Source organism: Pseudorca crassidens, chromosome 5 (genome assembly GCF_039906515.1).
Source record: "Pseudorca crassidens isolate mPseCra1 chromosome 5, mPseCra1.hap1, whole genome shotgun sequence".
Lineage (NCBI taxonomy): Eukaryota > Metazoa > Chordata > Mammalia > Artiodactyla > Delphinidae > Pseudorca > Pseudorca crassidens.
In genome coordinates this window covers 46,547,255-46,574,870 of record NC_090300.1, presented here as the reverse complement: position 1 = coordinate 46,574,870, position 27,616 = coordinate 46,547,255, and the positions used below count along the sequence as shown (strand labels likewise).

General features: G+C 37.9%; 1 protein-coding gene across 1 annotated transcript in view; it reads right to left on the bottom strand.

Moving 5' to 3' along the window:
• Window positions 1–27,616, bottom strand: part of OTOL1 (otolin 1) — a 55,815-nt gene that overhangs the window by 5,806 nt on the left and 22,393 nt on the right. Inside the window, exons 2-3 of the mRNA XM_067737223.1 lie at window positions 9,440–9,811; window positions 6,238–6,327 (exon numbers count right to left, since the gene is read on the bottom strand). Coding sequence (XP_067593324.1) covers window positions 6,238–6,327; window positions 9,440–9,811 — 462 coding nt within the window. The remainder of the gene's footprint in view (window positions 1–6,237; window positions 6,328–9,439; window positions 9,812–27,616) is intronic.

The window sequence follows — 27,616 nt, the reverse complement described above, 5'->3', positions numbered from 1 at the left end:
GATCCAGCTCCACCCACGAGAACACAGGCACCAGTCCCTCCCACCAGGAAGCCTACACAAGCCACTGGACCAACCTCACCCACCAAGGGCAGACACAAGAAGCAAGAGGAACTATGACACTTCAGCCTGTGGAAAGAAGACCTCAAACACAGTAAGTTAGACAAAATGAGAAGACTGAGAAATATGTTGCAGAAGAAGGAGCAAGGTAAAAACCCACAAGACCAAATAAATGAAGAGGAAATAGGCAGTCTACCTGAAAAAGAATTCAGAGTAATAACAGTAAAGATGATCCAATTCTGTTAAACAGAAATGTTTAACAAGGACCTAGAAGAACTAAAGAACAAACAAACTGTGATGAACAACACAATAACTGAAATTAAAAATAAACTCGAAGGAATCAATAGCAGAATTACTGAGGAAGAAGAACAGATAAGTGACCTGGAAGATACGATGGTGGAAATAACTGCCATGGAGCAAAATAAAGAAAAAAGAATGAAAAGAAATGAGAACAGTCTCAGAGACCTCTAGGACAACATTAAAGGCACCAATGTTCAAATTATAGGGATCCCAGAAGAAGTAGAGAAAGTGTCTGAGAAAATATTTGAAGAGATTATAGTAAAAAAACTTCTCTAACATGGGAAAGGAAACAGTCAATCAAGTCCAGAAAGCACAGATAGTCCCATACAGGATAAATCCAAGGAGACACATATCTCTAAGAGGGAAGTTTAAAGTAATACAATCCTACCTCAAGAAACAAGAAAAATCTCAAATAAACAACCTAACCTTACACTTAAAGCAACTAGAGAAAGAAGAACAAAAAAAAAGTTAGTAGAAGGAAATAAATGAAATAGAAACAAAGAAAACAACAGCAAAGATCAATGAAACTAAAAGATGGTTCTTTGAGAAGATAAACCAAATTGATAAAACTTTAGGCAGACTCATCAAGAAAAAAAGGGAGAGGACTCAAATCAATAAAATTAGAAATTGAAAAGGACGAGTTACAACTGACATTGCAGAAATACAAAGGATCATAAGAGATCCTTTGTAAGCAACTCTATGCCAATAAAATGGACAACTTGGAAGAAATGGACAAATTCTTAGAAAGGCATAACCTTCCAAGACTGAACCAGGAAGAAGTAGAAAATATAAACAGACCAATCACAAGTAATGAAATTGAAACTGTGATTAAAAATCTTCCAACAAACAAAAGTCCAAGACCAGATGACTTCCCAGGCAAATTCTATCAAATTTTAGAGAAGAGCTAACACCTATCCTTCTCAAACTCTTCCCAAAAATTGCAGAGGGAGGAACACTCCCAAACTCATTCTATGAGGCCACCACCACCATGATATCAAAACCAGACAAGATATCACACAAAAAAAGAAAATTACAGGCCAATATCACTGATGAACATTAAACGCAAAAATCCTCAACAAAATACTAGCAAACCGAATCCAACAACACATTAAAAGGACCACATGCCATGATCAAGTAGGATTTATCCCAGGGCTGCAAGAAATCTTAAATACATGCAAATCAATCAATGTGATACACCATATTAACAAATTGAAGGACAAAAACCATATGATCATCTCAAGAGATGTAGAAAGAGCTTTTGACAAAATTCAACACCCATTTAAGATTAAAAAAAAAACTCTCCAGAATGTGGGCATAGAGGGAACTTACCTCAACACAATAAAGGCCATATATGAAAAACCCACATCAAGCATTATTCTCAATGGTGAAAAACTGAAAGCATTTCCTCTAAGATCAGGAACAAGACAAGGGTGCCCATTCTCGTCACTATTAGACAACATAGTTTTGGAAGTCCTAGCCACAGCAATCAGAGAAGAAAAAGAAATAAAAGGAATACAAACTGGAAAAGAATATGTAAAATTGTAACTCTTTGCAGATTACATGATAATATACATAGAGAATCCTAAAGATGCCACTAGAAAACTACTAGAGCTAATCAATGAATTTAGTAAAGTTGCACGATACAAAATTAATACACAGAAATCTCTTGCATTCCTATACACTAACAATGAAAGATCAGAAAGAGAAATTAAGGAAACAATTTCATTCACCATTGCAAAAAAAAGAATAAAATATCTAGGAATAAACCTACCTAAGGAGGCAAAAGACCTGTACTCAGAAAACTATAAGATACTGATGAAAGAAATAAAAAAAGACACAAACAGAGATATACCATGTTCTTGAATTGGAAGAATCAATATTGTGAAAATGACTATAATACCCAAAGCAATCTACAGATTCAATGCAATCCCTATCAAATTACCAATGGCATTTTTCACAGAACTAGAACAAAAATTTTTTACAATTTGTATGGAAATACAAAGACCCCAAAGCCAAAGCAATCTTGAGAGAGAAAAACGGAGCTGGAGGAATCAGGCTCCCTGAGTTCAGACTATACCACAAAGCTACAGTAATCAAGACAGTATGGTACTGGCACAAAAACAGAAATATAGATCAATGGAACAGGATAGAAAGCCCAAAGATAAACCCATGCACCTACAGTCACCTTATTTTTGATAAAGGAGGCAAGAATATACAGTGGAGAAAAGACAGTCTCTTCAATAAGTGGTGCTGGGAAAACTGGACAACTACATGTAAAAGAATGAAATTAGAACACTCTCTAACACCATACACAAAAATAAACTCAAAATGGATCAAATATCTAAATGTAAGGCCAGACACTATAAAACTCTTAGATGAAAACATAGGCAAAACATTCAATGACATAAATCACAGAAAGATCCTTTTTGACCCACCTCTTAGAGAAATGGAGATAAAAACAAAAATAAACAAATGGGAAGGACCTAATGAAACTTCAAAGCTTTTGCACAGCAAAGGAAACCATTAACAAGACCAAAAGACAACCCTCAGAATGGGAGAAAATATTTGCAAATGAAGCAACTGACAAAGGATTAACCTCCAAAATATACAAGCAACCCATGCAGCTCAATATGAAAAAAACAAACAACCCAATCCAAAAATGGCCAGAAGACCTAAATAGACATTTCTCCAAAGAAGACATACAGATTGCCAACAAACATATGAAAGGATGCTCAACATCAGTAATTATTAGAGAAATGCAAATCAAAACTACAATAAGGTATCACCTCACACCAGTCAGAATGGCCGTCATCAAAAAATCTACAAACAATAAATGCTGGAGAGGATGTGGAGAAAAGGGAACCCTCTTGCACTGTTGATGGGAATGTAAATTGATAAAACCACTATGGAGAACAGTATGGAGGTTCCTTAAAAAACTAAAAATAGAACTGCCATATGACCCAGCAATCCCACTACTGGGCATATACTGAGAGAAACCATAATGCAAAAAGACACATGACATGCACCCCAATGTTCATTGCAGCACTATTTACAATAGGCAGGACATAGAAGCAACCTAAATGTCCATCAACAGAGGAATGGATAAAGAAGATGTGGTACATATATATAATGGAATATTTCTCAGCCATAAAAAAGGAATGAAACTGGGTCATTTGTAGAGACGTGGATGGACCTAGAGACTGTCATACAGAGTGAAGTAAGGCAGAAAGAGAAAAACAAATATCATATATTATCCCATATATGTGGATTCTTAAAAAATGGTATAGATTATCTTATTTGCAAAGCAGAAATAGAGACACAGACGTAGAGAACAAACGTATGGATACCAAAGGGGAAAAGGGTGTGGGTAGGATGAATTGTGAGATAGGGATTGACATATATACACTATTGATACTATATATAAAATAGATAACTAACGAGAACGTACTGTAAAGCACAGGGAACTCTACTCAATGCTCTGCGGTGACCTAAATGGGAAGGAAATCCAAAAATGAGGGCATATATGTATATGTATAGCTGATTCACTTTATAGCAACTATACCCCAATAAAAATTTTTCAAAGAAGAAACCAAAATAATTTTTTTTAGTTTCTTAATCTCTTTTATTTTATTTTTAATTGAAGTATAGTTGATTTACAATGTTGTGTAAGAAACCAGAATATTATCAGTGTCCCAGAAGACTCTATTGTGTCCCCTTTTTGTCACAGCCTAACCTTTGAGAGTAACTACAGTTGACTTTTAGCATCATAGACTTTGGGGGGTTTGTACTAACCACTATATAATTGAAATTGTATAGTATGTAATCTTTTGTGTCTGAATTCTTTTGCTCAACATTATATTTGTAAAATTGATTTATACTGTTGCATATAGTTGTTTGTTGGTTCTCATTACCATTGTATAAATATGCCAGTATTTAATAATCTACTATAAAGAATTTATTAATTTTATAATAAAAGCACAATGGCTGTAAATAAATAAATAAATACATAAATAAAAGTCATGAAAAGCAATTCAGGCAAATTTCATAAGACTAGCTGGAAAAATCCCACCATAAGCTGCTCAACAGAGTTTTCTAAGTAGCTTGCTCCTCTTTATCATTCCATTTAAAATTTGGAAATTAGGGCTTCCCTGGTGACACAGTGGTTAAGAGTCCACCTGCCGATGCAGGAGTCACGGGTTCATGCCCTGGTCCAGGAAGATCCCACATGCTGCGGAGTGGCTGGGCCCGTGAGCCATGGCCGCTGGGCCTGTGCGTCCGGAGCCTGTGCTCCGCAACGGAGAGGCCACAAGAGTTAGAGGCCCGCGTACCACAATAAAAAAAAAAAAAAAAAATTGGAAATTTACCCATAGGCCATCAGGAGAACATCTGTATACCTTTGAAGAGAAAGAACATAACTATGAATGGAAGTGAAGGAATAATTCTATTCCCAGTCCTTGTCAATATTCATATCCTGACCTTCACTGCAGTTATTCTGGTTCTCGAGTTCATTTAAAGAGTTTAACTGCTTAAATGAATTTACTCAATCAGATAATGATTGAGTAAAAAATACAGTCATTCTACTCATTTATTTTTTTAACTTTAAGTCTTAACTAAGAGTCCAAGTTAAGTGGAAGTAAAAGGAAAATACAGTTGTCACTTTATAGAGACTGGCTAAATGATTTTATACTTTTGATCCTTCATCAAAGCATATTCTTAAGAACCTCATTTTATAATACTTCCCTGTTGTTTTCTTCTACTTCCAGAAGTCTAACTTTCAAAATGTATGAATCACTGAGGAGGTTCATCACTCATCTTTATTTCACAGGGCTTTCTGCTAACATAATTCAGCCACAAAAGGATAAAATGCTTCCAAGAATGAAAATCGCATAACTGACAAGTGCGAAGTGCTCTCTCTTACCTTAGCATCTTTTTTGAGTAATTACTTCACTGAATGTTCTACCAGAAATGAGTTAGGCGGTTCCTGAGCCATGCAGAGGGTGATGTATAGATGATATTATGTCTTTTGACACGTGACACTAAGGCTAAAACATTTAACTTGATGGATATATAGTATTTCTACAGGCTGGTGGTATTCCCTGAGGAATTTCTAAATGTCCCAGTGAATCTATAACCTTCCCTCAATACCTTGAAGCAATTATAGAACCAGGGATTTCCCAGAGCAGAGCACCCTCTTTGCTGATACATCTATGGAATTACAGAATTTCTGAGCTGGAAAAGATCTAGGAAAGCCCCCATAATGACAAATCTTCTTTAAACAGGGTACAAATAAATATCTAGTCTAGTCCTCTCAATTTCCAGATGAGGTAAAGTGACGGGTCCAAGGTCACTGCAAATAGCTTGACTTCTTCCATTTTAATTCAGTTCTCTTCCCACCGTTGACACTGCCCCTGATTTGAGAGTAAGCCAAAGGGTATGTCATACTCTCCTTAGTAGGTAGGCTATCCATCTATATGGAATATTCTAGAGGATTGCCTGCTCTGATTAGTTTTATGTAGTATGAAATTAATTTGTATCATAAAGAAGAATTCAAACAGGAGTATATAGGAAAGGACCCTTCCCCAGAGTCTATGCCCTGTGGCTCCCAGTCACTGAGTCAGCCAGGTGAACTACAAGGAACAGAAAAGGTATGTGTGGGGGGGGGGAGTATATTACCAGGCAAGTTTAAAATTTCTCAATTGGCTATTTATAAAGTTCACATTTTTATATCAAATATAACTCACAATATGCTTTACCAAGTTTTTACATTTTAAAAAATAGATCCACCTGCAAGAATCTGGTATTTACTTAACAAGCTGCTCTTCTTAAAAATGATGCAGAACATCTCTTGAGTTTTGACATGAAATGGATATAATTACCTACCCTTCTCTCCTTTCTGGCCTTTTGGACCTTGGGGTCCAGTGACTCCTGGTGGCCCTAGGATCCCCATACCACCAGCTTCTCCCTTAAAACCTGGAAATGAGATTTAAAAACCATCAGGGTAGAAAAATTCTCTTTTGAAATTCATTACTTCCAAAAAAATCAGTCATTTTATTGAGGCCAATGACTGTCAGTATCCTAATGATAAAATCTGGGTGAGAATAAACTATTACAGAGTTCTAAGGACAATATTTTTGTCTGATTTGCAATTTTGCACTACCTGAATAGATAAATTGAGCCCATTAGTACTTGTCACTGAATTCATGGCAGTGATCAAATGATTCAGAGAAGCAGTACTATATCAAACAACAAGAAAAGATGATTATCTGACTCTTAACCTCATATGGACCACACTTTCAAATTGGAAGTAAAACCACAATACCTAACACTTTTGGTTTTCCCATTCCTTCACTTATATACTCATTCAGGAAAAATTGCTGAGTCCCCCTACACACCAAGCATCCTGATAGGTGTCAGGAATCAGCCATCAACATTCCAGCAGTCCCTTCCCTCATGGAGCTGAGAGTCCATGAAAGATAAACATGAACAAATAACCACACAAATAAATAGAAATGGCCACACTGTTGTTAGTTATGTAAAGAAAAGAGAAAGTTCCTATTGTAGATGGTGGTTTAAAAAAAAAACTGATTTATGGGATCAGAGGATACCTCCTGGAAAAAAAATGTCATTAAGCTAAGACCCAATGAACAAATTAGAAATTTCTGAGACAAAGAAAAAAAAAGCAAAACATGGATGAGTATTTCAGGAAAAACAAGAGTAGAAAAGACCATGGTGTTTTTAAGAAACTGAAAGAAGAGCACCATGGGCGGAGCTAGCGATCAGGGTAAAAGAGGCTGAGGGGCAGGGGAGGGGCAGATGGTGCAGGACTCAGACCTCACTGGTGTCCTCGCTCATCCCAGCAGCCCAGGTCCACTTCCACTTACCTGGGCCACACAGACACCCAAGCCTAGGACAGTTATCGTTCCTGCAACCCCAGCCCTGTTCAAGCTTGATTGGAATAATTTATGGCCAGGTTCTTTGAAAGTTAACCATATAAATAAGTACACTCAATTAAATTGTAATCTTTCATCTTAATTATTATAATTAAGTTGATGGGATGGAGAAAATTATTTTCAATCTGTTGAATTTCCTCTTTGAAAGAACGCTGTATTTGTTTAGATGAAAAGCTTTAATAAATTGCATGCAATGGAGGTTAAGGCTGAAGGCAAGCTTAAGAAGCCAAAGTGGTGGTTAAGCTCTTCTGTCTAAAAAAGAAGGAAGAGCAGAGAGGAAAGGAATGGAGAACAAAGAGCAGGGGAGGCAGAAGCAAGCAAAATGATCAATTACAGTTCACTATGCAGTGACCCCCCCTTCCTCACGACCCCCAAATGCCCAATGTGGTTATGAGGGAAACACACAGGGAGCACACAGCAACTGCCTGCAAGGGCACAAGGGGCAGGCAGGCTGCCCCTTCCATCTAGGCAGGGTGTACATCTTGGTTAGTTTAGTGTAAATATCGGAAGCCTGGACCTAATGGAAGAGCTGGGGCTGGAGGGTGCACACACCGAGTTTGACACCAGGTTCTATACTCTCAGGTGCTATAACCTCTAGAATTACCTGAAACTCTCTGAAATGCAATTAAATTATGCACTGAAATGTAATAATATTTTAATCATTTTCTACAAAGATGAGAAACAACATAAAGTGCTTAACAGTTATTGGCACATAGTAGGTAGCTATTATATAACTGAATTAATGAGAGAAGATGGAGATAAAATTTCAAATGGAATTTTACCTTTACGAGCTATTAGATAGAGCTGAGCTGTATACTTCAAAACACTTTCATTCAGAAACTCTGTAAAATTAGGCTCATAACTTTTAAAGTCTACATTTATTATTCACATTACAGTAGATAACACAAATGTGATGTATGTACTATGTGTGTTAATTAATGTATGTAATAAGCTGAGCTCTAAGAACAGTGCAGCTAAATCCACCACTGGGTAAGACAAAAGCCCTGATGCTATGACTTATAAGACAGTTTAGCAACCAGCTGTGTTTATGACCCCCTCCCGCTCCCCGCTAGCAGCTTGCCAGACATGATACTAAGAGAAATCCTGGTAAATATAATTTTCTCAGTCTAATTAGATCTCCAGTAATGTTTTGGCAAGCCTGAAATCTTGGTTCCCCAGACCCCTGCCCAGCTTCTTTCCCATTCAATACCACCTCCACATAAACACTGATCACATTTCCCAAAAGCTTCCTGAAATGGGATGAAATAAATGAAAAGCTTAATGAGGATGCAGAATTCCTGATTTTATAACTTTAAATTCTTCAGGCAAGACACAACAAATATTTATATGTAATTCTTTCAGGGAAGAGTGGATTTGAAATTGACATTCTGATCTCACTTTTTCCTTGAATTCTCTGCTGTAGGACATGTGAAAGCTGAACTGTATTACAATAAAAGTGAGAGTATATTCATACTGTATACATGAAAGACATCTGAAATTTTGAAATATTTAACCGTGACGTTCAATGGAGAAAACTGCTGGGCAAGGAGACTGTGTTGCCTCAGAATTTCAATGAGAAGTGAACTGAATCCTGCCTTTATTCTCCACCTCACAGGCATTCCATTTCTAATCCTAACTACAAGTAGAACTCCAAAACCCCATCAGTCAGTATACATTCTTACCAGACCACAGAATTTTCACTTACCCTATTTACATCAGCCATTAATGAAAAGATTGTGTAACTGGAAGGACTACACACCAGTGCTAGGGTTGGTAGGCCAGTCTCTGCTCTAACCAGCACCATCCAGTAGAACTTTCTGCAATTATGGAAATGCTCTATATCTGTGCTGCCCACTGGCCACACGTGGCTACTGAGCACTTCAAATGGGACCCGTGTGACTGAGGAATTGAATTTTTAATCTCATTTAATTTTAATATTAATAGCCATACATGGGACTCTGGCTACCCCACTGGGCAACAGAGCCCATTGCATTTGTCACAGTGTTACACCTAGGCTTGTCCCATTCGCATGACAATGTAGAAACCCTTGGGGCAATTCCACCACCAAACCACCACCTCTCAACTCAGGATGTACATGTGAGAAATATAGGGCCTTGTATATTTTCAAATACCTGGTTTTCCAGTCTCTCCAGGTTCTCCTTTTTGCCCTGGTCCAGATGAACAACAATCACAGCAATTCAAGAAGAAATCAGCCGTGTCAAGAGTGAGGTTTTCAGAGGGGAAGAGGGTGGCAGCACCAAAGACAGAATTGAAAGCTGAGGGGTCAGGGGTTGGTTCTGCCATTTCAGCTGCTTCTGTGAAGGGAGTTTCTTCTTCTTCTGGAGGTTGGCCACTGGATGGCTTTGGACCCTTTGGCATCTCTTTTCCCTCAGACTTCTTCGTGAATTTGGTATATGGTGTGGTCTTTACTATTGTGTCCACACCAGCAACAGCCAAGATAATCAAAATGGCACAAAACCAAGAAAATATCCACATATTTGAGGCTGGAAGAAAGATATAATGGGAATATATACATATATTACAAACAGAAAGACAAAGTGATATAGATATATTCTTATATGAGAGGAATATATATACATATATGAACCATAAGAATGAACAGTATGCATAATACTAAATGATTTTTATACATTTCATATGTAAATGTATGCTTGATTCACAATGGAATATTTTATTTACTTAAAATATTTATTGTAAGGAACATTTTGCTTCAATTCTTTCTGGTTGTTTTCCCAGTGTTACACGTACTAAAATACTGTTCTCAATCATTAAAATTATCTTGCCAAAAAGCAAACATGATCTATAATAAATGCAACATGACTTAATAGCTCATATACCCTGTGGAAAACAAATATGAATAAAATCATGACTGACTTCACCCAGATTTATAGGAATCAAATACATCTGTATTAGAGGGAGATGAAAAATATTGAGCTGAATTGTTTATTTCAGCAAACTCAATTATTTCAAGAAAAAATACTGGTAAAAGAGTCCTTAAATCTACTCAGGATAATGGTCTTGTTATAAGAACAATCTTTTAGAATCTGTTGTAATAAATAGAGAGAATAAAAAATCATAAATTTAAATATGTGTTATGTCTTCAGATTCTTCACATGTCATTTAACTCTCCAATTCTTTGCTTTATAATTTAAGGGTTTTTCTGCAAACTCACATTTATCTTTGTATTATTTTAATGGGCCAAATAGTGGTTATTCTTATTAAGGCTTTTATCACTGTTCAAAGGGATATAAGGTTCCTGATGAAATGAAATTTTGAGAGTTCATAATATTCCATTCCCCAGACACTCCCAGTAGTCCAGTGGCTGCTAACAGGTAGCCAGGGTTAGAAATGCATGATTTCTGATTGGAAAAGGAAGGAGTGTTTAAGATAAACAGTAAGAGAGAAAAGAGAATGGAAATAAGGATAGTAACAACACCTACTATTTATAGAATCCCTACAAAGAGTAGGTGCCTTATATTCATCAATCCAATCTGTTCTCAAAACAGCTCTGCCAGGTAGACAACACTCTCACTCACCTTCACAGATGAGGAAAGAGGCACCAGGTGGTTACATACCTTGTTCAAGATCACACAACCCACAAGTTATTAAGTCAGAACTTAAATCCACGTCTGAATAATATCAAAGCCTCAACCATAGGACCTTCAAGATGGCAGGGAAGTAAGATGTGGAGATCAACTTCCTCCCCACAAATACATCAAAAATACATCTACATGTGGAACAACTCCTACAGAACACCTACTGAATGCTGGCAGAAGCCCTCAGACTTCCCAAAAGGCAAGAAAATGCCCACGTATCTGGCCGTGGGGCTGACAGGGTCTTGGTGCTCTGGCCGGGTGCCAAGCCTGTGCCTCTGAGGTGGGAGAGCCGAGTTCAGGACACTTTTCCACCAGAGACCTCCTGGCCCCATGTAATATCAATTGGTAAGAGCTCTCCCAGAGATCTCCATCTCAACACTAACACCCAGTTCCACTCAATGATCAGCAAGCTCAAGTGCTGGAAACCCCACGCCAAACAACTAGCAACACAGGAACACAACCCCACCTATTAGCACAGAGGCTGCCTAAAATCATACTAAGTTCACAGACACCCCAAAACACACAACTGGATGCAGTCCTGCCCACCAGAAAATTCCAGCCTCATCCACAAGAACACAGGCATTAGTCCCCTCCACCAGGAAGCCTACACAAATCACTGAACCAACCTTACCCACTGGGGCAGACACAAAAAACAATGGGAACTATGAACCTGCAGCCTACGAAAAGGAGGCCCCAAATGCAGTAACTTAAGCAAAATGAGAAGACAGAGAAATACACAACAGATAAAGGAGCAAGGTAAAAACCCACTAGACCAAAAAAAATGATGAGGAAATATGCAGTCTACCTGAAAAAGAATTCAGAGTAATGATAGTAAAGATGATCCAAAATCTTAGAAATAGAATGGAGAAAATACAGGAAACGTTTAACAAGGACCTAGAAGAACTAAAGAGCAAACAAACAATTATGAGCAACAAAATAAATGAAATTAAAAATTCTCCAGAAGAAATCAATAGCAGAATAACTGAGGCAGAAGAACAGATAAGTGACCTGGAAAATAACATAGTGGAAATAACTACCACAGAGCAGAAAAAAGAATGAAAAGAATTGAGGACAGTCTCAGAGACCTCTGGGGCAACATTAAACTCACCAACATTCGAATTATAGGGGTCCCGGAGGAAGAAAAGGAAAAGAAAGGGACTGAGAAAATATTTGAAGAAATTATAGTTGAAAACTTCCCTAATACGGGAAAGGAAATAGTAAATCAAGTCCAGGAAGTGCAGAGAGTCCCACACAGGATAAATCCAAGGAGAAACACACCAAGGCACATATTAGTCAAACTATCAAAAATTAAATACAAATAAAAAATATTAAAAGCAGCAAGGGAAAAGCAACAAATAACATACAAAGGAATCCCCAAAAAGTTAACAGCTGATCTTTCAGCAGAAACTCTGTAAGCCAGAAGTGAGTGGCAGGATATACTTACAGTGATGAAAGGGAAAAACCTACAACGAAGATTACGCTACACAACAAGGATCTCATTCCGATTCGACAAAGAAATTAAAACCTTTACAAACAAACAAAAGTTAAGAAAATTCATCACCATGAAACCAGCTTAACAACAAATGCTAAAGGAACTTCTGTAGGCAGAAAACACAAGAGAAGGAAAAGACCTACAATAACAAACACAAAAAAATTAAGAAAATGGTAATAGGAACATACATATCGATAATTACCTTAAATGTAAATGGATTAAATGCTCCAACCAAAAAACAGAGACTGGCTGAATGGATACAAAAACAACATCCATATAAATGGTGTCTACAAGAGACCCATTTCAGACCCACTTCAGACACATACAGACTGAAAGTGAGGGGATGGAAAAAGATATTCCAGGAAAATGGAAATCAAAAGAAAGCTGGAGTAGCAATACTCATATCAGACAAAATAGACTTTAAAATAAAGACTATTAGAAGAGACAAAGAAGGACACTACACAATGATCAAGGGATCAATCCAAGAAGATATAAAAATTGTACATATTTACGCACCCAACATAGGAGCACCTCAATACATAAGGCAAATGCTAACAGCCATAAAAGGGGAAATCGACAGTAACACAGTAATAGTAGGGGACTTTAACACCTACTTTCACCAATGAACAGAAAAGCCAAAATGCAAATAAATAAGGAAACAAAAGCTTTAAATGATACATTAAACAAGATGGACTTAATTGATATTTATAAGACATTCCATCCAAAAACAACAGAATACACTTTCTTCTCAAGTGTTCATGGAACATTCTCCAGGATAGACCACATCTTGGGTCACAAACCAAGCCTTGGTAAATTTAAGAAAGTTGAAATCATATCAAGTATCTTTTCTGACCACAACACTATGAGACTAGTTATCAATTACAGGAAAAAAACTGTAAAACATACAAACACATGGAGCCTAAAAAATACACTACTAAAAAACCAAGAGATCACTGAAGAAATCAAAGAGGAAATCAAAAAATACCAAGAAACAAATGACAGTGAAAACACAACGACCCAAAACCTATGCGATGCAGCAAAAGCAGTTCTAAGAGGGAAGTTTACAGCAATACAATCCTACCTGAAGAAACAAGAAACATCTCAAATAAACAACCTAACCTTACACCTAACAATTACAGAAAGAAGAACAAAAAAACCCCAAAGTTAGCAGAAGGAAAGAAATCATAAAGATCAGATCAGAAATAAATGAAAAAGAAATGAAGGAAATGATAGCCAAGATCAATAAAACTAAAATCTGGTTCTTTGAGAAGATAAACAAATTTGATAAACCATTAGCCAGACTCATCAAGAAAAACAGGGAGAAGACTCATATCAACAGGATTAGAAATGAAAAAGGAGAAGTAACAACTGACACTGAAGAAATACAAAGGATCATGAGAGATTACTACAAGCAACTATATGCCAATAAAATGGACAACCTGGAAGAAATGGACAAATTCTTTAAAAACACAACCTTCTGAGACTGAACCAGGAAGAAATAGAAAATATAAACAGACTAATCACAAGCACTAAAATTTCAACTGTTATTAAAAATCTTCGAACAGACAAAAGCCCAGGACCACATGGCTTCACAGATGAATTCTGGCAAACATTTAGACAAGAGCTAAAACCTATCCTTCTCAAACTCTTCCAAAATATAGCAGAGGGTGGAACACTCCCAAACTCATTCTATGAGGCCACCATCACCCTGATACCAAAACCAGACAAAGATGTTTCAAAAAAAGAAAACTACAGGCCAATATCACAGTTGAACATAGATGCAAAAATCCTTGCCAAAATACTAGAAAACAGAATCCTGAAGCACATGAGAAGGATCATACACCATGATCAACTGGGGTTTACCCCAGGAATTCAAGGATTCTTCAGTATAGGCAAATCAATCAATGTGATAAACTATACTAACAAACTGAAGCAGAAAAACCATATGATCATCTCAATAGATGTAGAAAAAGCTTTTGACAAAATTCAACACCGATTTATGATAAAAACTCTCCTGAATGTAGGCATAGATGCTTCAACATAATAAAGGCCATATATGACAAACCCAAAGTCAACATCATTCTCAATGGTGAAAAACTGAAACCATTTCCACTAAGGTCAGGAACTAGACAAGGCCACTCTCACCACTATTATTCAACATAGTTTTGGAAGTTTTAGCCACAGAAATCAGAGAAGAAAAGGAAATAAAAGGAATCCAAATCGGAAAAGAAGAAGTAAAGCTGTCACTGTTTGCAGATGACATGATACTATACATAGAGAATCCTAAAGATGCTACCAGAAAACTACTAGAGCTAATCAATGAATTTGGTAAAGTAGCAGGATACAAAATTAATGCACAGAAATCTCTCGCATTCCTATACACTAATGACGAAAAAACTGAAAGTGAAATCAAGAAAACACTCCCATTTACCATTGCAACAAGAAGAATAAAATATCTAGGAATAAACCTACCTAAGGAGACAAAAGACCTGTATGCAGAAAACTATAAGACACTTCTGAAAGAAATTAAAGATGATACAAACAGATGGAGAGACATACCATGTTCTTGGATTGGAAGGATCAACATTGTGAAAATGGCTATTCTACCCAAAGCAATCTACAGATTCAATGCAATCCCTATCAAACTACCAATGGCATTTTTCACAGAACAGGAACAAAAAATTTCACAATTTGTATGGAAACACAAAAGACTCCAAATAGCCAAAGCAATGTTGAGAAAGAAAAACGGAGCTGGAGGAATCAGGCTCCCTGACTTCAGACTATACTACAAAGCTACAGCAATCAAGACAGTATGGTATTGGTGCAAAAACAGAAATATAGATCAATGGAACAGGATAGGAAGCCCAGAGATAAACCCATGCTCATATGGTCACCTTATCTTTGATAAAGGAGGCTAGAGTATACGATGGAGAAAAGACAGCCTCTTCAATAAGTGGTGTTGGGAAAACTGGATAGCTACAGGTAAAAGAATGAAATAAGAACACTCCCTAACACCATACACAAAAATAAACTCAAAATGGATTAAAGACCTAAATGTAAGGCCAGACACTCTAAAACTCTTAGAGGAAAACATAGGCAGAACACTCTATGACATATATCACAGTAAGATCCTTTCTGACCCACCTCCTAGATAAACGGAAATAAAAGCAAAAATAAACAAATGGGACCTAATGAAACTTAAAAGCTTTTGTACAGCAAAGGAAACCATAAACAAGACAAAAAGACAACCCTCAAAATGGGAGAAAATATGCGCAAACAAAGCAACTAACAAAGGATTAATCTCCAAAATATACAAGCAGCTCATGCAGCTCAATATCAAAAAAACAAACAACCCAATCCAAAAATGGGCAGAAGACCTAAATAGACATTTCTCCAAAGAAGATATACAGAATGCCAACAAACACATGAGAGGATGCTCAACATCATTAATCATTAGAGAAATGCAGATCAAAACTACAATGAGATATCACCTCACACCAGTCAGAATAGTCATCATCAAAAAATCTATAAGCAATAAATGCTGTAGAGGGTGCAGAGAAAAGGGAATCCCTTTGCACTGTTGGTGGGAATGTAAATTGATACAGCCACTATGGAGAACAGTATGGAGGTTCCTTAAAAAAACAAAAATAGAACTACCATATGACCCAGCAATCCCACTATTTGGCATATACCCTGAGAAAATCATAATTCAAAAAGAGTCATGTACCACAATGTTCATTGCAGCTCTATTTACAATAGCCACGACATGGAAGCAACCTGAGTGTCCATCAACAGAAGAATGGATAAAGAAGATGTGGCACATATATACAATGGAATATTACTCAGTCATAAAAAGAAATGAAATTGAGCAATTTGTAGTTAGGTGGATGGACCTAGAGTCTGTCATACAGAGTGAAGTAAGTGAGAAAGAGAAAAACAAATACTGTATGATAACACATATATATGGAATCTAAAAAAAAAGTGGTTCTGAAGAACCTAGGGGCAGGACAGGAATAAAGACACAGATGTAGAGAATGGACTTGAGGACAAGGGAAATGGGAAGGGTAAGCTGGGACGAAGTGAGAGAGTGGCATGGACATATATACACTACCAAATATAAAATAGATAGCTAGTGGGAAGCTGCTGCATAGCACAGGGAGATCAGCTCAGTGTTTTGTGACCACATAGACGGGTGGGATAGGGAGGGTGGGAGGGAGATGCAAGAAGGGGGGGGATATGGGGATATATGTATATATATAGCTGATTCATTTTGTTACACAGCAGCAACTAACACAACAATGTAAAGCAATTATACTCCAATAAAGATGTCAAAAAAATAAATAATTAAGAAGGAAAAAAATTATAAAATAAATAGCCTCAACCCTTTCCCACAAATCATGTGACATTTATAAGGGTGAGATTAAAGAATAATAAATCCAAGTGTAGGATCAATGAAACAGCTACGGAGGAGACAGATATAAATCAAAGCAGATGAGAAGGGATGAAGGATGCTGCATTTCCAAAACACTATAAAGATCCAAAAGTGCTAATCTTCTTTCAAGCTGTCTTTGCTACCATATTCATCCATTCAACCAATATTAACTGAGTACTGACAGTATTACAAGCACTGAGAAATTATATGTGGTAACATACAGTAATACAGAATAAGCCATGGCCTGTGCCCTCTGGGAGTTGACAATCTAGTAGGAAAGATGAGAAACAACAAAAGCAAAGAGCAAAGTGTGAAGGGCAGATGATAATAATGCATCTCTCCAAATACAGATCCCACAGCCCCACTCCCCCCATCTCTGCAACACTGGGCACATAAACAAGGTTACTGTGCATCGGTAAGCTAAATCCAGCCCCAGCCAAAACCAGACAACACAAATATGCAGTTTAGATATAAAATAATTCAACTTTCATTAGTTCATACAATTGCATTCAATGAAACATTAATTTGTTCAACAAACATTTACTTAAGCATCGAAGAAGTGTCTGGTCCTGTGCTGGGTCATACAATATAAAGACAAATAAATCGAGCCCTATCCCTAAGGATCTTGTCTGCAGTAAACATTCAAATATGGCAATTATCCAAAGTGCAAAATATGCAAATTGAAATATTGGTAACTTTTAATTTTCTTACCACTTTGCTATAAAAATACTTTGAGCTTACAAAATGCTGAGTGTTAATGCTCTAAGGCATTGTTTATGTTCTCTTAAACAAAATGAGGTTATATGGGGAAAAAACAGGGTTTTTATTCCTTACTAAAACATATCTGTATTATTCTTCTAGGCACACAAAGTATTTTTGATCCCGAAAACATGGTGTGATAGCCCCTTGGTAAACCAGTCATGAGGTGGCAAATAAGAGATAGCTATTGGGATGGGGAAGGGAAAGGAACTAACACTGAGATCATGACAGACATTTTCTAAGCACTTTGTAATTATTATTACAATTACCTCACACATGAACCATGCAAGGTAAGATTTACTATGCCCACATAATGGATTATAAAACTGAGGCACGGAGAGGTTAAGTAGCCTGCCCCAGATCACAGTATTAGTAAGCAGTGGAGCTGGAATTAAAAACCTAAATCCATTTGACTCCAAAGTCAGCCCATGTGCTCCCCACTGTGCTGTGCTGCCTGGGGATTAATGAGTGATCAGAGACGGTGCAGAACAAACTGAGTTAGGCCCTTCAAGGAGCTCAGCTTGAGGCCCTTCAGTGGAAGAAAGTGGGACAAGAAACGGGAACCTAATGGGAGACATGAGGAAGAGGAAAGACAAGAAGTCTGGCTCTGACCGTGGAACATATTAGTGTGGGGCAAAGTTACAGAGGGGAACACAGCCCATCTGACAAGAGGCTAAAGGACCACAGAAAGGAATGAGCAGAACCAACCAATATTATGAAGGTGCTCAGTGTCCTATTGGAGGGTGTGACTTGTCCTCATAAATGTCTTCCTTGCATTGTAGCTTCCTGCTTCCCAATTTAAATACAGATATTAAAGGATAATGTAGTCAGTACCTTAAGACTATGATGAAGCTCCCCAAGAACTTGGAGATGAAGCCCTTTTTAAAACAGTAGAGCAAGAGTTGATAGCAACCCGATTGATGGTGCATATATATTATTTCTTTTCATTTGGATTTTTTCATGTTTGTGTAGAAACACAAAAACTTAGCCAAACAAAACCTCCACAATGAGTCAAGCAAGTAAGGGCTTTTGACCAAATTTTAAGTCACTAAAACAATAAGACATGACTCAAATGCTAACTCTGAAGTTTAACACAGGTATAAATCTTAACAGAGGGGTTAGAAGTAAAGATCTAAAAGGAGATTGAGGTCCCCAATAAACCTAAATACGGTAAAAGCCCTTTTACTCCTCCTGAAGTTCGCCTGGACTGTAGGCATTTCAAGAGCAGAAAGTTAGGTCTCTTTTGTTTCTGTGTTCCCAGTGTCTAGCATAATATGTATCTCATAAATGTTTGCTAAAATGAAATGAAGTAAATGTAGTAGATTGCATTATTGTCTCCAATTTTCCACCCTTCCCTGTACTCACACTCTTTGATGTATGAGTTTTGCACTGTCTCCCACAAAAGAAATGATGTCTATCCTCCAGCCCCTTGACTTTGAGTTCAGCCATGTGACTTTGGCCAGTAGAATGAAGTGGAAGTGACAGGATACCATTTCCAAGCCTAAGTCTCAAGAGGCCTTATGTGCTTCCACTTGCTCTTGCACTTTGGCCACTGCCATGAGATGGATATGCATGGCCAACCTTGCTTGTCACAGAAGGAGGATGAGAGACACATGGAGCAGAGCTTCCCCAGGTAAGCTGCCCCAGCCCAACTCAATCTAGATGAAAGTCCACAACTGATCCACAGATGTGAGTGAGCCCAGGTGAGACCAGTTGAGGCCAATCTAGATCAGATGACCCTCACTGATCCCACAGACATGTTCCAGTCATCTATTGCTGTGTAACAAAGTACCTCAAACTCACTGACTTAAAATAACCATTTTACCATAGCTCATAATGTCATGGGTCAGGAATTTGGGTCTAGATTATTCAGGTTGATTCTTCTGTTCCAGGAGGCATCAACTAAGGTCACTCAGCAGTATTCAGCTGGTGCATGGGCTAGTCTGGAGAGACTTCACTACAAATCCAATGCCTTGATAAAAATGGGGGAAAAAAAGCTGAGCTCATCAATCACAAGCATCTCCCTAGCACGTTAGTCTCAGGACTGTCAAATTTCTTCAATCAGACCTCAGAGTTCCCAAAGAGAGTGTTCTAAGAACATGGAAGCTACCAGTCTACTTAGGCTGTACCTGAGAAGTGGCACAGCAACACTTTTATTGAATTCTATTAGTTACAGAAGTCACAGAGGCCAGCCAGACTCTAAGGGAAGGGCCATAGACCCCATCTCTTAATGGAAGAAGAGACAAGTAATCTTTGGCCATCTTGAATCCACCGCCGACACTCAAACCATAATTTGCAAGCCATGGAGTGAGTTTGGGAAAGTTTAGGCAGCAAAAGATATTACCAATAGTTCCAGCCTCTAGCCTAACACTATATTTGCTACCATTGAGACAAAAATGACTAAGCAGCCTCCAGGCAGCACCATCTTTCCCTTTCCCAGCAGCAGGTATCCTATGTACTCCTCCCCCTTGTCAATCAGCCCCCATAGTCTTGGACATTGCCCCCATTGAAAGTTCTTAAGCAGAAGCTGGGCCATGTTTTGTTGAGATGCTACTATAAAGAATCTTGAAGACTCTTCAACCTTGAATGCCCTGTCTAACCTTAAATTCTATGATGTGGTTTTATAACAGTAGACATTTTATCAATATATGAAAATGAGTTCATACCATAAAATTGCATTCTAAATACAGGAGACATTACATTCCTTCTAATGGTGTACTCTTTCTTCTCTCTCATTAAGTTAGTGCCCATGCTTGGGAGGATGTTCTTTAAAGATTCATTAGTTTTTTTCCCCAAAATAAGTGAGGTATTTACACCAACTTAATAATGTATATTTGTAAGATGACTGGAAAATTTTATGTTGAGGCTAAGGCCATGGATTATAAATAAATTTAATAACTGACTAGTAAGTAATATAGTAAAAGGACTAAAAGCCATTGGCTTTGTAGACAGTGAGTCCTGAGTACAAGATTCAGATCTTCTATTTACGAGTTGTTTGACTGGGAGCAAGATATTATACCTCTCAAAGTCTTAGTTCCTTTTTTTTTTTTTTTTTTTTTTTTTTGCAGTATGTGGCCTCTCACCGTTGTGGCCTCTCCCATTGCGGAGCACAGGCTCCGGATGCGCAGGCTCAGCGGCCATGGCTCACGGGCCCAGCTGCTCCATGGCATGTGGGATCTTCCCGGACCGGGGCACGAACCCGTGTCCCCTGCATCGGCAGGCAGACTCTCAACCACTGCGCCACCAGGGAAGCCCTAGTTCCTTATTTTTTTAATAGAGATAATAATAGTAGAGACATATTTTACGGTTGTGAAACTTAATGATGTAATGCATGTAAAGCTCTTAACACAGTGCACCTGGTTGTTACTGTTGGCTATTATTTTTAGTGAGGATTAGAGCTAATGAAATTAGCCAGAAATAGTATTTTAAAGCAGTGACAAGTATTTCCTATTCTCATATTGTACCAGATTGGCATTTGGCCCCATTTCCATCCCTTTATATGCTCTCTCCTTTATCTCAGGAACTCAAAGCCTGAGAACTACTTGTCCCAGAATCTCTTGCCATCAGGGCTCCAGTTTAGTTTCTGCCAGCGAGAAAAAGTTGCATGGGATGTGGAAGACAGAAAGGAAGCAGAAGCCATTATACTTCTGCCGGCAGCAGCTAGTGACCGTATGGACTTTGGCAGAATCGAAGTTTTGCAGTGTTCTCTGGTACAACAACATGATTTCTTGCCCTGGTTGTGTAGCTGGCTGTGACCATCACTAGCAAAGTCTTAATTCTCTGAAGGCGGGTGACAAACCTGACAGCTAGTGGCAGCCCTTCCTGCCCTGTGCTCCTTCCCCTTCAATGACTGCATGAACACCTAATTACCTGTATCAAATCCCTTTCTGCCTTACACAGCTACAGGGGTCCCAGACTAAATCCTACTATAGTCTTCTTCTTCTCCCTTTACTTTTACTTCCACTTCTCTTATTATAAACTCCCAGCCTGCCTGCCTTAGCCTGTCTTATATCCAATCCTACATTCTCTTTTTTCTTAACCCAGTCACTCCTCATCCATCCACAACATCTTAATCTCTTAGAAATTAGCTGGATCCAATTATATCCCAAAAAATTTTGTCAAAAGATCCTCCCACAATGTTCTGAGCCTGCAAATACATCATCCACACCAGTGATGCATCCCAGTTGCATTCTTGAATGCTGACTCCAGTATAATTATAAAGACTTTTGAAATAATTTTAGGCACACAGATAGGTATGGATATGTTGTTGGGCTGTAACAGTGATGGCCTTTTTCGACCTTTTGTAGAGAATTCTTCCCTTCTGACACTTGTATCATTATATAAGATTATAAGATGAACGTTTATGTATATAGCATTCCTTTCCTATGTGAACAGTTACTTTTAATTTCTCACAACACTTCATTATGAACAATATTCCATGCTGTGTTCCTTCTCATACCCATGTTTCACATTCATTCATTCTTTCAGTCAACAAATGTTTATTAAACACCTATTTTGTGTAGACACATTATATGCAGGAGTCATAGAACAAAATATCTGCTCTCATAGAACTTACATTCCAATGAGAGTAATAAATATCTGATGGTAAAAAAAAAATCCAATATTTCAGACTGTAATAGTGCTATGGAAGAAATAAATAGGGGTATTTGATAAAGAGTGACAAGGAAAGATCGTTTCAGACAAGTGGCTAGAGAAAGCGTATCTAAGGAAGTGATACTTAAGTTAGGAAGGCCTGAGGAAGGAGCATTGATGAATCAGAGCAGCCAGTCTCAGGAAGAGCAAGGAGAAGAACTTTCCAAGCAGCAGGAACCAGGTGTGCCCTTGGTACTGGAGGCCTGACCATATGGAGTGAGGAAGAGAGATTACTGTCATGGTCACCCAGGATGCACTTTGTAGGGTGCTGTAGACCATCATTAGGATTTGGGGTTTCTTCTACAAGCTCTAAGAAGTCACTGAAAATTAAAGCATGAGCGAGACCCTGGCTTCTGTGTAGAGGATGGTTGCAGGTGGATCAAAACAATAAGCAGTAAAAGCACATGGGAGCTGCTGCAGTCCAGGCAATAGGAGATGAGGGTGGTTTACAACAGTTTGTTGATGTTAATTCACAACTAATAGGTCAACCCATTCTGGAAAACAAGTGTTACTTTAATTTTTATCTGAAAAGTGCCTCTTTCCCCAATGTTCATCACAGTGCTGTTTACAATAGCCAAGACATGGAAGCAACCTAAATGTCCATCAACAGATGAATGGATAAAGAAGATGTGGTACACATATACAGTGGAATATTACTCAGCCATAATAAAGAATGAAATAATGCCATTTGCAGCAACATGGATGGACCTAGAGATGATCATACTAAGTGAAGTAAGTCAGAAAGAGAAAAACAAATATCATATGACATCAGTTATATGTAGAATCCCCAAAAATGATACAAATGAACTTATTTACAAAACAGAAACAGACTCACAGACATAGAAAACAAATTTATGGTTACCAAGGGGGAAATGTGGGAGAAAGGGATAAATTAAGAGGTTGGGATTAAGATATACACACTACTATATATAAAAAAGGTAATCAACAAGAACCTACCATAGCACAAGGAACTATACTCAATACTCTGTAACAACCTATATGGGAAAAGAAGGTTATGAGGAAAAGAGGAAGTTTTATTAGAGGGCTGAGCCCTAGTCAAGAAATGGGATGACTTCAGGGCTTGTTCCTAGGATGTCGGCAGCCCCCTGTGACCTTTCCGCCTAAACAAGTAACCAAAAGTGGTGTTGAGAGTCAAGAGCTGCAGACAAGTGAGATCATTAACATCACACTCATTTCAGGCATGTTTACCCCAAGGAAGAAGGTCCCACAACAGGGCATATTATATAAGGATGTCAGGAAGAGGAAAACAGGGAGGGCCAGTTGCTGCCACTACTTCCTTCTCCTTCCCTGAGAGCCACATCCATCGAATAATCTCCTCTTTTCCTTTTTAAGGTGCCTGCTGTTGAGCTCTCAATGCTATGCAGCCATAAGGGTGAATTAGGGAGAATTTCTGAGAAGCTGTTTTCTCTTGCCTGGATGCTTCCAGCAAACTCAGGCAGGCCTCCTTGAGCTCAGAGTTTGAGTTCACAAATAAAACACCATCAAAAGGAAGGAAGAGAAACTTTGCAACTAGAGATTCCTATTTCCCACTTTATTTTTTAAGGGCAACTCCAGAGTGACTGTGATCAGCTCTAATAAGGCTTGCTCATCTCTTTGTGTCAAGAGATGCAGCAAAAGCATCATAATTTCCGTTATCCAGTGGGAGACTATTTCTCCCAGGGTGTCAAAATAAGTGAATCCATTACAATTTTATTAAGCACATTGAATATAACATTACCTTCTACCCAGTTAAATGCTTCTTATATTTAACAAGTATGCAGTAAAATAAAAACATATTCTCATCATTTTTCAGTTAGATAAAAGGGGATTAGCTTTGGTTCAGAGTCTAACACCATTTAAAAAAAAAAAAAAAAAAGTCCGGCAGCAAATGTGGATGCTTTTTTCCTTCTGTGCATGCCACCGCTTTTTCAGTTATACCTCTTCTCCGCCCACTTTGTGTTAAATCCAGGTAGTATGACAGGAAGCAAAATGTTCTAAGTGGCAGGCGAGGCCCATGGCACAGAACTGGGTGCAGAGAAGGAATCACATTCAGGAGAGCTGGGAGCAGTCAAGCTAAGGCAGGAGGAAATAATCATTCAGGTGACCGGCTGGTAGGAAAGCCAACTCGACCCACACGGATGAGCAGACAGGTTATAAATGTACTTTAATTTAGGCATGAAAATAAGCCCTGGCCCCAGATCTCCAAAAACCAAAAGAAACCTTTAAGAATGGAATTAGGCAAAGGCAAGAATGAAATTCTTACTACTCTGGTTCATCTTTGTTTATTTCCCTCACAGGGATTCTGAGTGTGTCTGCTGCAGTGGTTTTCCTATTTTATGGAGAGAGAGAGAGGAGGTGAGAAAAGGGACAGTGTGACTGGGTGGGTAGACAGTGAGCCACTGATTGTAAAAGGCAGTGGATAACTGCGTGTGAGGGGTGGGGGGATGGGCACATGGGACTCTCCGTACTTTCTGCTCAATTTTCTGTAAACTTGAAACTGCTCTAAAAGATAAAGTCCATTGATTAATAAAAAGAAAAAAGCAATGGGGCCCAAACATGATTGATTTGTTCCCTTACTTGTTTATTAGTTGGTCCTGGTGGCAGTTAATAATCTATCGAAGTTGCTGCTAAAAAACTGAATTTAAAATTTACCTATGCCCATGATATTTTTTTTTTTCCCATGATATATTTTTGTTAAGTTTTGGCATGTTAACAAAAATCTATGGTGGAGCCAAACTGGCTTCCATGTTAGAAACTTTCTCCACGAAGCAGAGATTTCACTGAAATTTTTCAACTTCCTTGACATAAATTATTTAGACACCCATTTAAATAAGTATAACCAAACCTAAGCAAACCACTTCACGTTTCTGTCGACCAAGCAGAAGGTCCGTCGTGGGTGTTCCTCAGTAGGGAATTATTATGGAAAGGAGTGGAAGCCAGCTCACTCGTGCTCCATCAGGTCCACCCGAAAATTAGCCAGAGGTACCCTGATGGGGAGGTTCTGGACAGCCTTGAGGATACAGAATCTAGCAGATTGGAGGGTTTAAAGAAAAGAAGTTTGTAATAACCTGTACTGGAAAAGGATCTAAAAAGTATATAGATGTATATATGTATATGTAACTAAATCACTTTGCTGTATACCTGAAACATCGTAAATCAACTATACTTCAATTAAAAAATAAAAATAAAAAAGCAAGGACAAGTAGTTTGTCTTTGAAGCAAAAGGTATTTTTCAGATAACATGATAGATGAAAATTTTCATCACTAGTAGCTTACCTTCTGCAGGTAGCCTTGCTTCTCAGTGTTGAAAGATTAGTGTTGATCCTTTTATCAGCTTACTCACATGCTCATATGTAGGGAACTCAAATATGAAGTAAATCTACTAAAGATATGGCATGAAATAAAATATACAAAAATATTTCCAATTACCAAACTTCTATTTGTCTTCCATTTCTGCAGTGTTTAAGATCTCCCTTTTTCTAAAATCCAGTGTTTCAAACTTATTCCAGTGCTCTGAATGTCTTATAAACAAACATTAGGAAAGTAAAACGTTTGAGGATGCCAACAGACATTACCTATATCCCAAAAGATATCAGTTCCTATCCTGCCCACTGGAATCCGAACTAGTAACAGCTGTTTAGCATCTTAGATCAAGGCAAGAGGAGGCCCCATAGAAACATTTTAATCATAAGTTACTAAGAGAAATCAATCTAGGCCTATAGGTAATGGAGTTGGTCCTTACCCTGCCTCTAAAACATTTCCAGAAGTTTTTGAAAAACCCTTAATTACTTCCCACCACTCATAAGGTCATTGTCACTGACCCATACCATTGACCAAAAAAAGGCAGGAAACAAGGATACTGGCCACACTGCATTTTTCTGGGTCGTACTGACATGCTGATTCTAGCACTTTCCTGCTTTGCTCTAACTCCATAATTTGGCATTAATTTCCAAGACTTCATCATGGATATGGATTCTGTTAACTCCATAAAATGAAGTCAAGAACCTGGGTCACTAACAGCTGTGAGAGACCTGGGGCAAGTCAGTTTACCATTAAAAACAATGAGTTTGGGCTACATGAGCCAGAGTGATAAACCCTTTTCTAATTCTAAAGTATTAAGACTCTTTTCCCAACAAACCCTGGCTAATCATATCGCTCGAGAATTAAATATTTTTACATCCTCATTTTGTCACCTGGTCCAGGGTCTATTCCAGGACTTGAGAGGCACGTCATGGAAAGCTCTGCCTGAGGCAGTGGCTCTGGAAGACCCTTTAGAGGTCAAGGGCTCTCCTGGAGAAAGCTGAGAATCCCAGAATAACAGGGATCTCTGATGAGCATCAGGTTTGGTATCAGCCCAGAGAAGAACAGAAGGGAGTCTGTCCCTGAAAAAGCTACCAAGAGGTTAATGCTTCACATGCAAACCAGCAGTCCATTTTCTTTTCCAGAACAGCCACGCTATTTAATACCCAAAAGATCAAGGACAAAGAATAAGCACTGTAACTCAAGCAATTAGCCAGGTAATGGTCTATGGGGTTCATTATAGCAGAATGTCAATTAAAAACTTGGAAGGAGATTATACAAAGCCCTTAGATTTCAAATCTTATAAGCTACACAGTAAGACTAAATTATAGTAAATGTCATATCACTACAGTAGGTATCACATAAATGAAATTAAGTTTCTTTTCTAGTATGGACTCTTGCTTAATATCTTATCAATTCCAGAAATTGAAAAAAGCAGCCAAGTGTCTAGTTTTCATTCAACAATAAAAGATAAGGGATAAAGGATATGATGTTTCAATTGAATATCTTCTTTCCTACCTTTGGCCTTATTAAGCACTATTTTGTATATCTCTAGTTAATTGTTTTTTAAAGATTAAAAAGTAAAGCAATTAGTTTCATTTTAGATTTCTGCCAAAGAACTTAAGGAGGAAGAAAGGAAGAGGAAGGAATAAAATGCGAATTTCAGAAGGAAAATTATTTCTTAGAAAGATCTTTAGATTTCTTCTGTTTAATGATCTGCCTGACTTCATTCTCACAGAAGCATAGCATTTCCTTTTTTTTTTAATACAGATATGTTATTAGAAAAATTGGCTTCTTAAAAATAGAAAAATAAATGACAGAGTTCTTTATGAAATTTCAAAAATGCAAATAGCATTTAGGATCAAAAAGAGATGGCCACAATGATTTGCCTTAAACACTGGTAGAAAGAACATAATACATAAAAATTAGTTTCTGTCCTGAAAACCCTCAAGTCAAGTTTAAGTCAGCAGTTAATTTTTTTTTATCACTTTTATTGGAGTATAATTGCTTTACAATGGTGTGGTAGCTTCTGCTTTATAACAAAGTGAATCAGCTA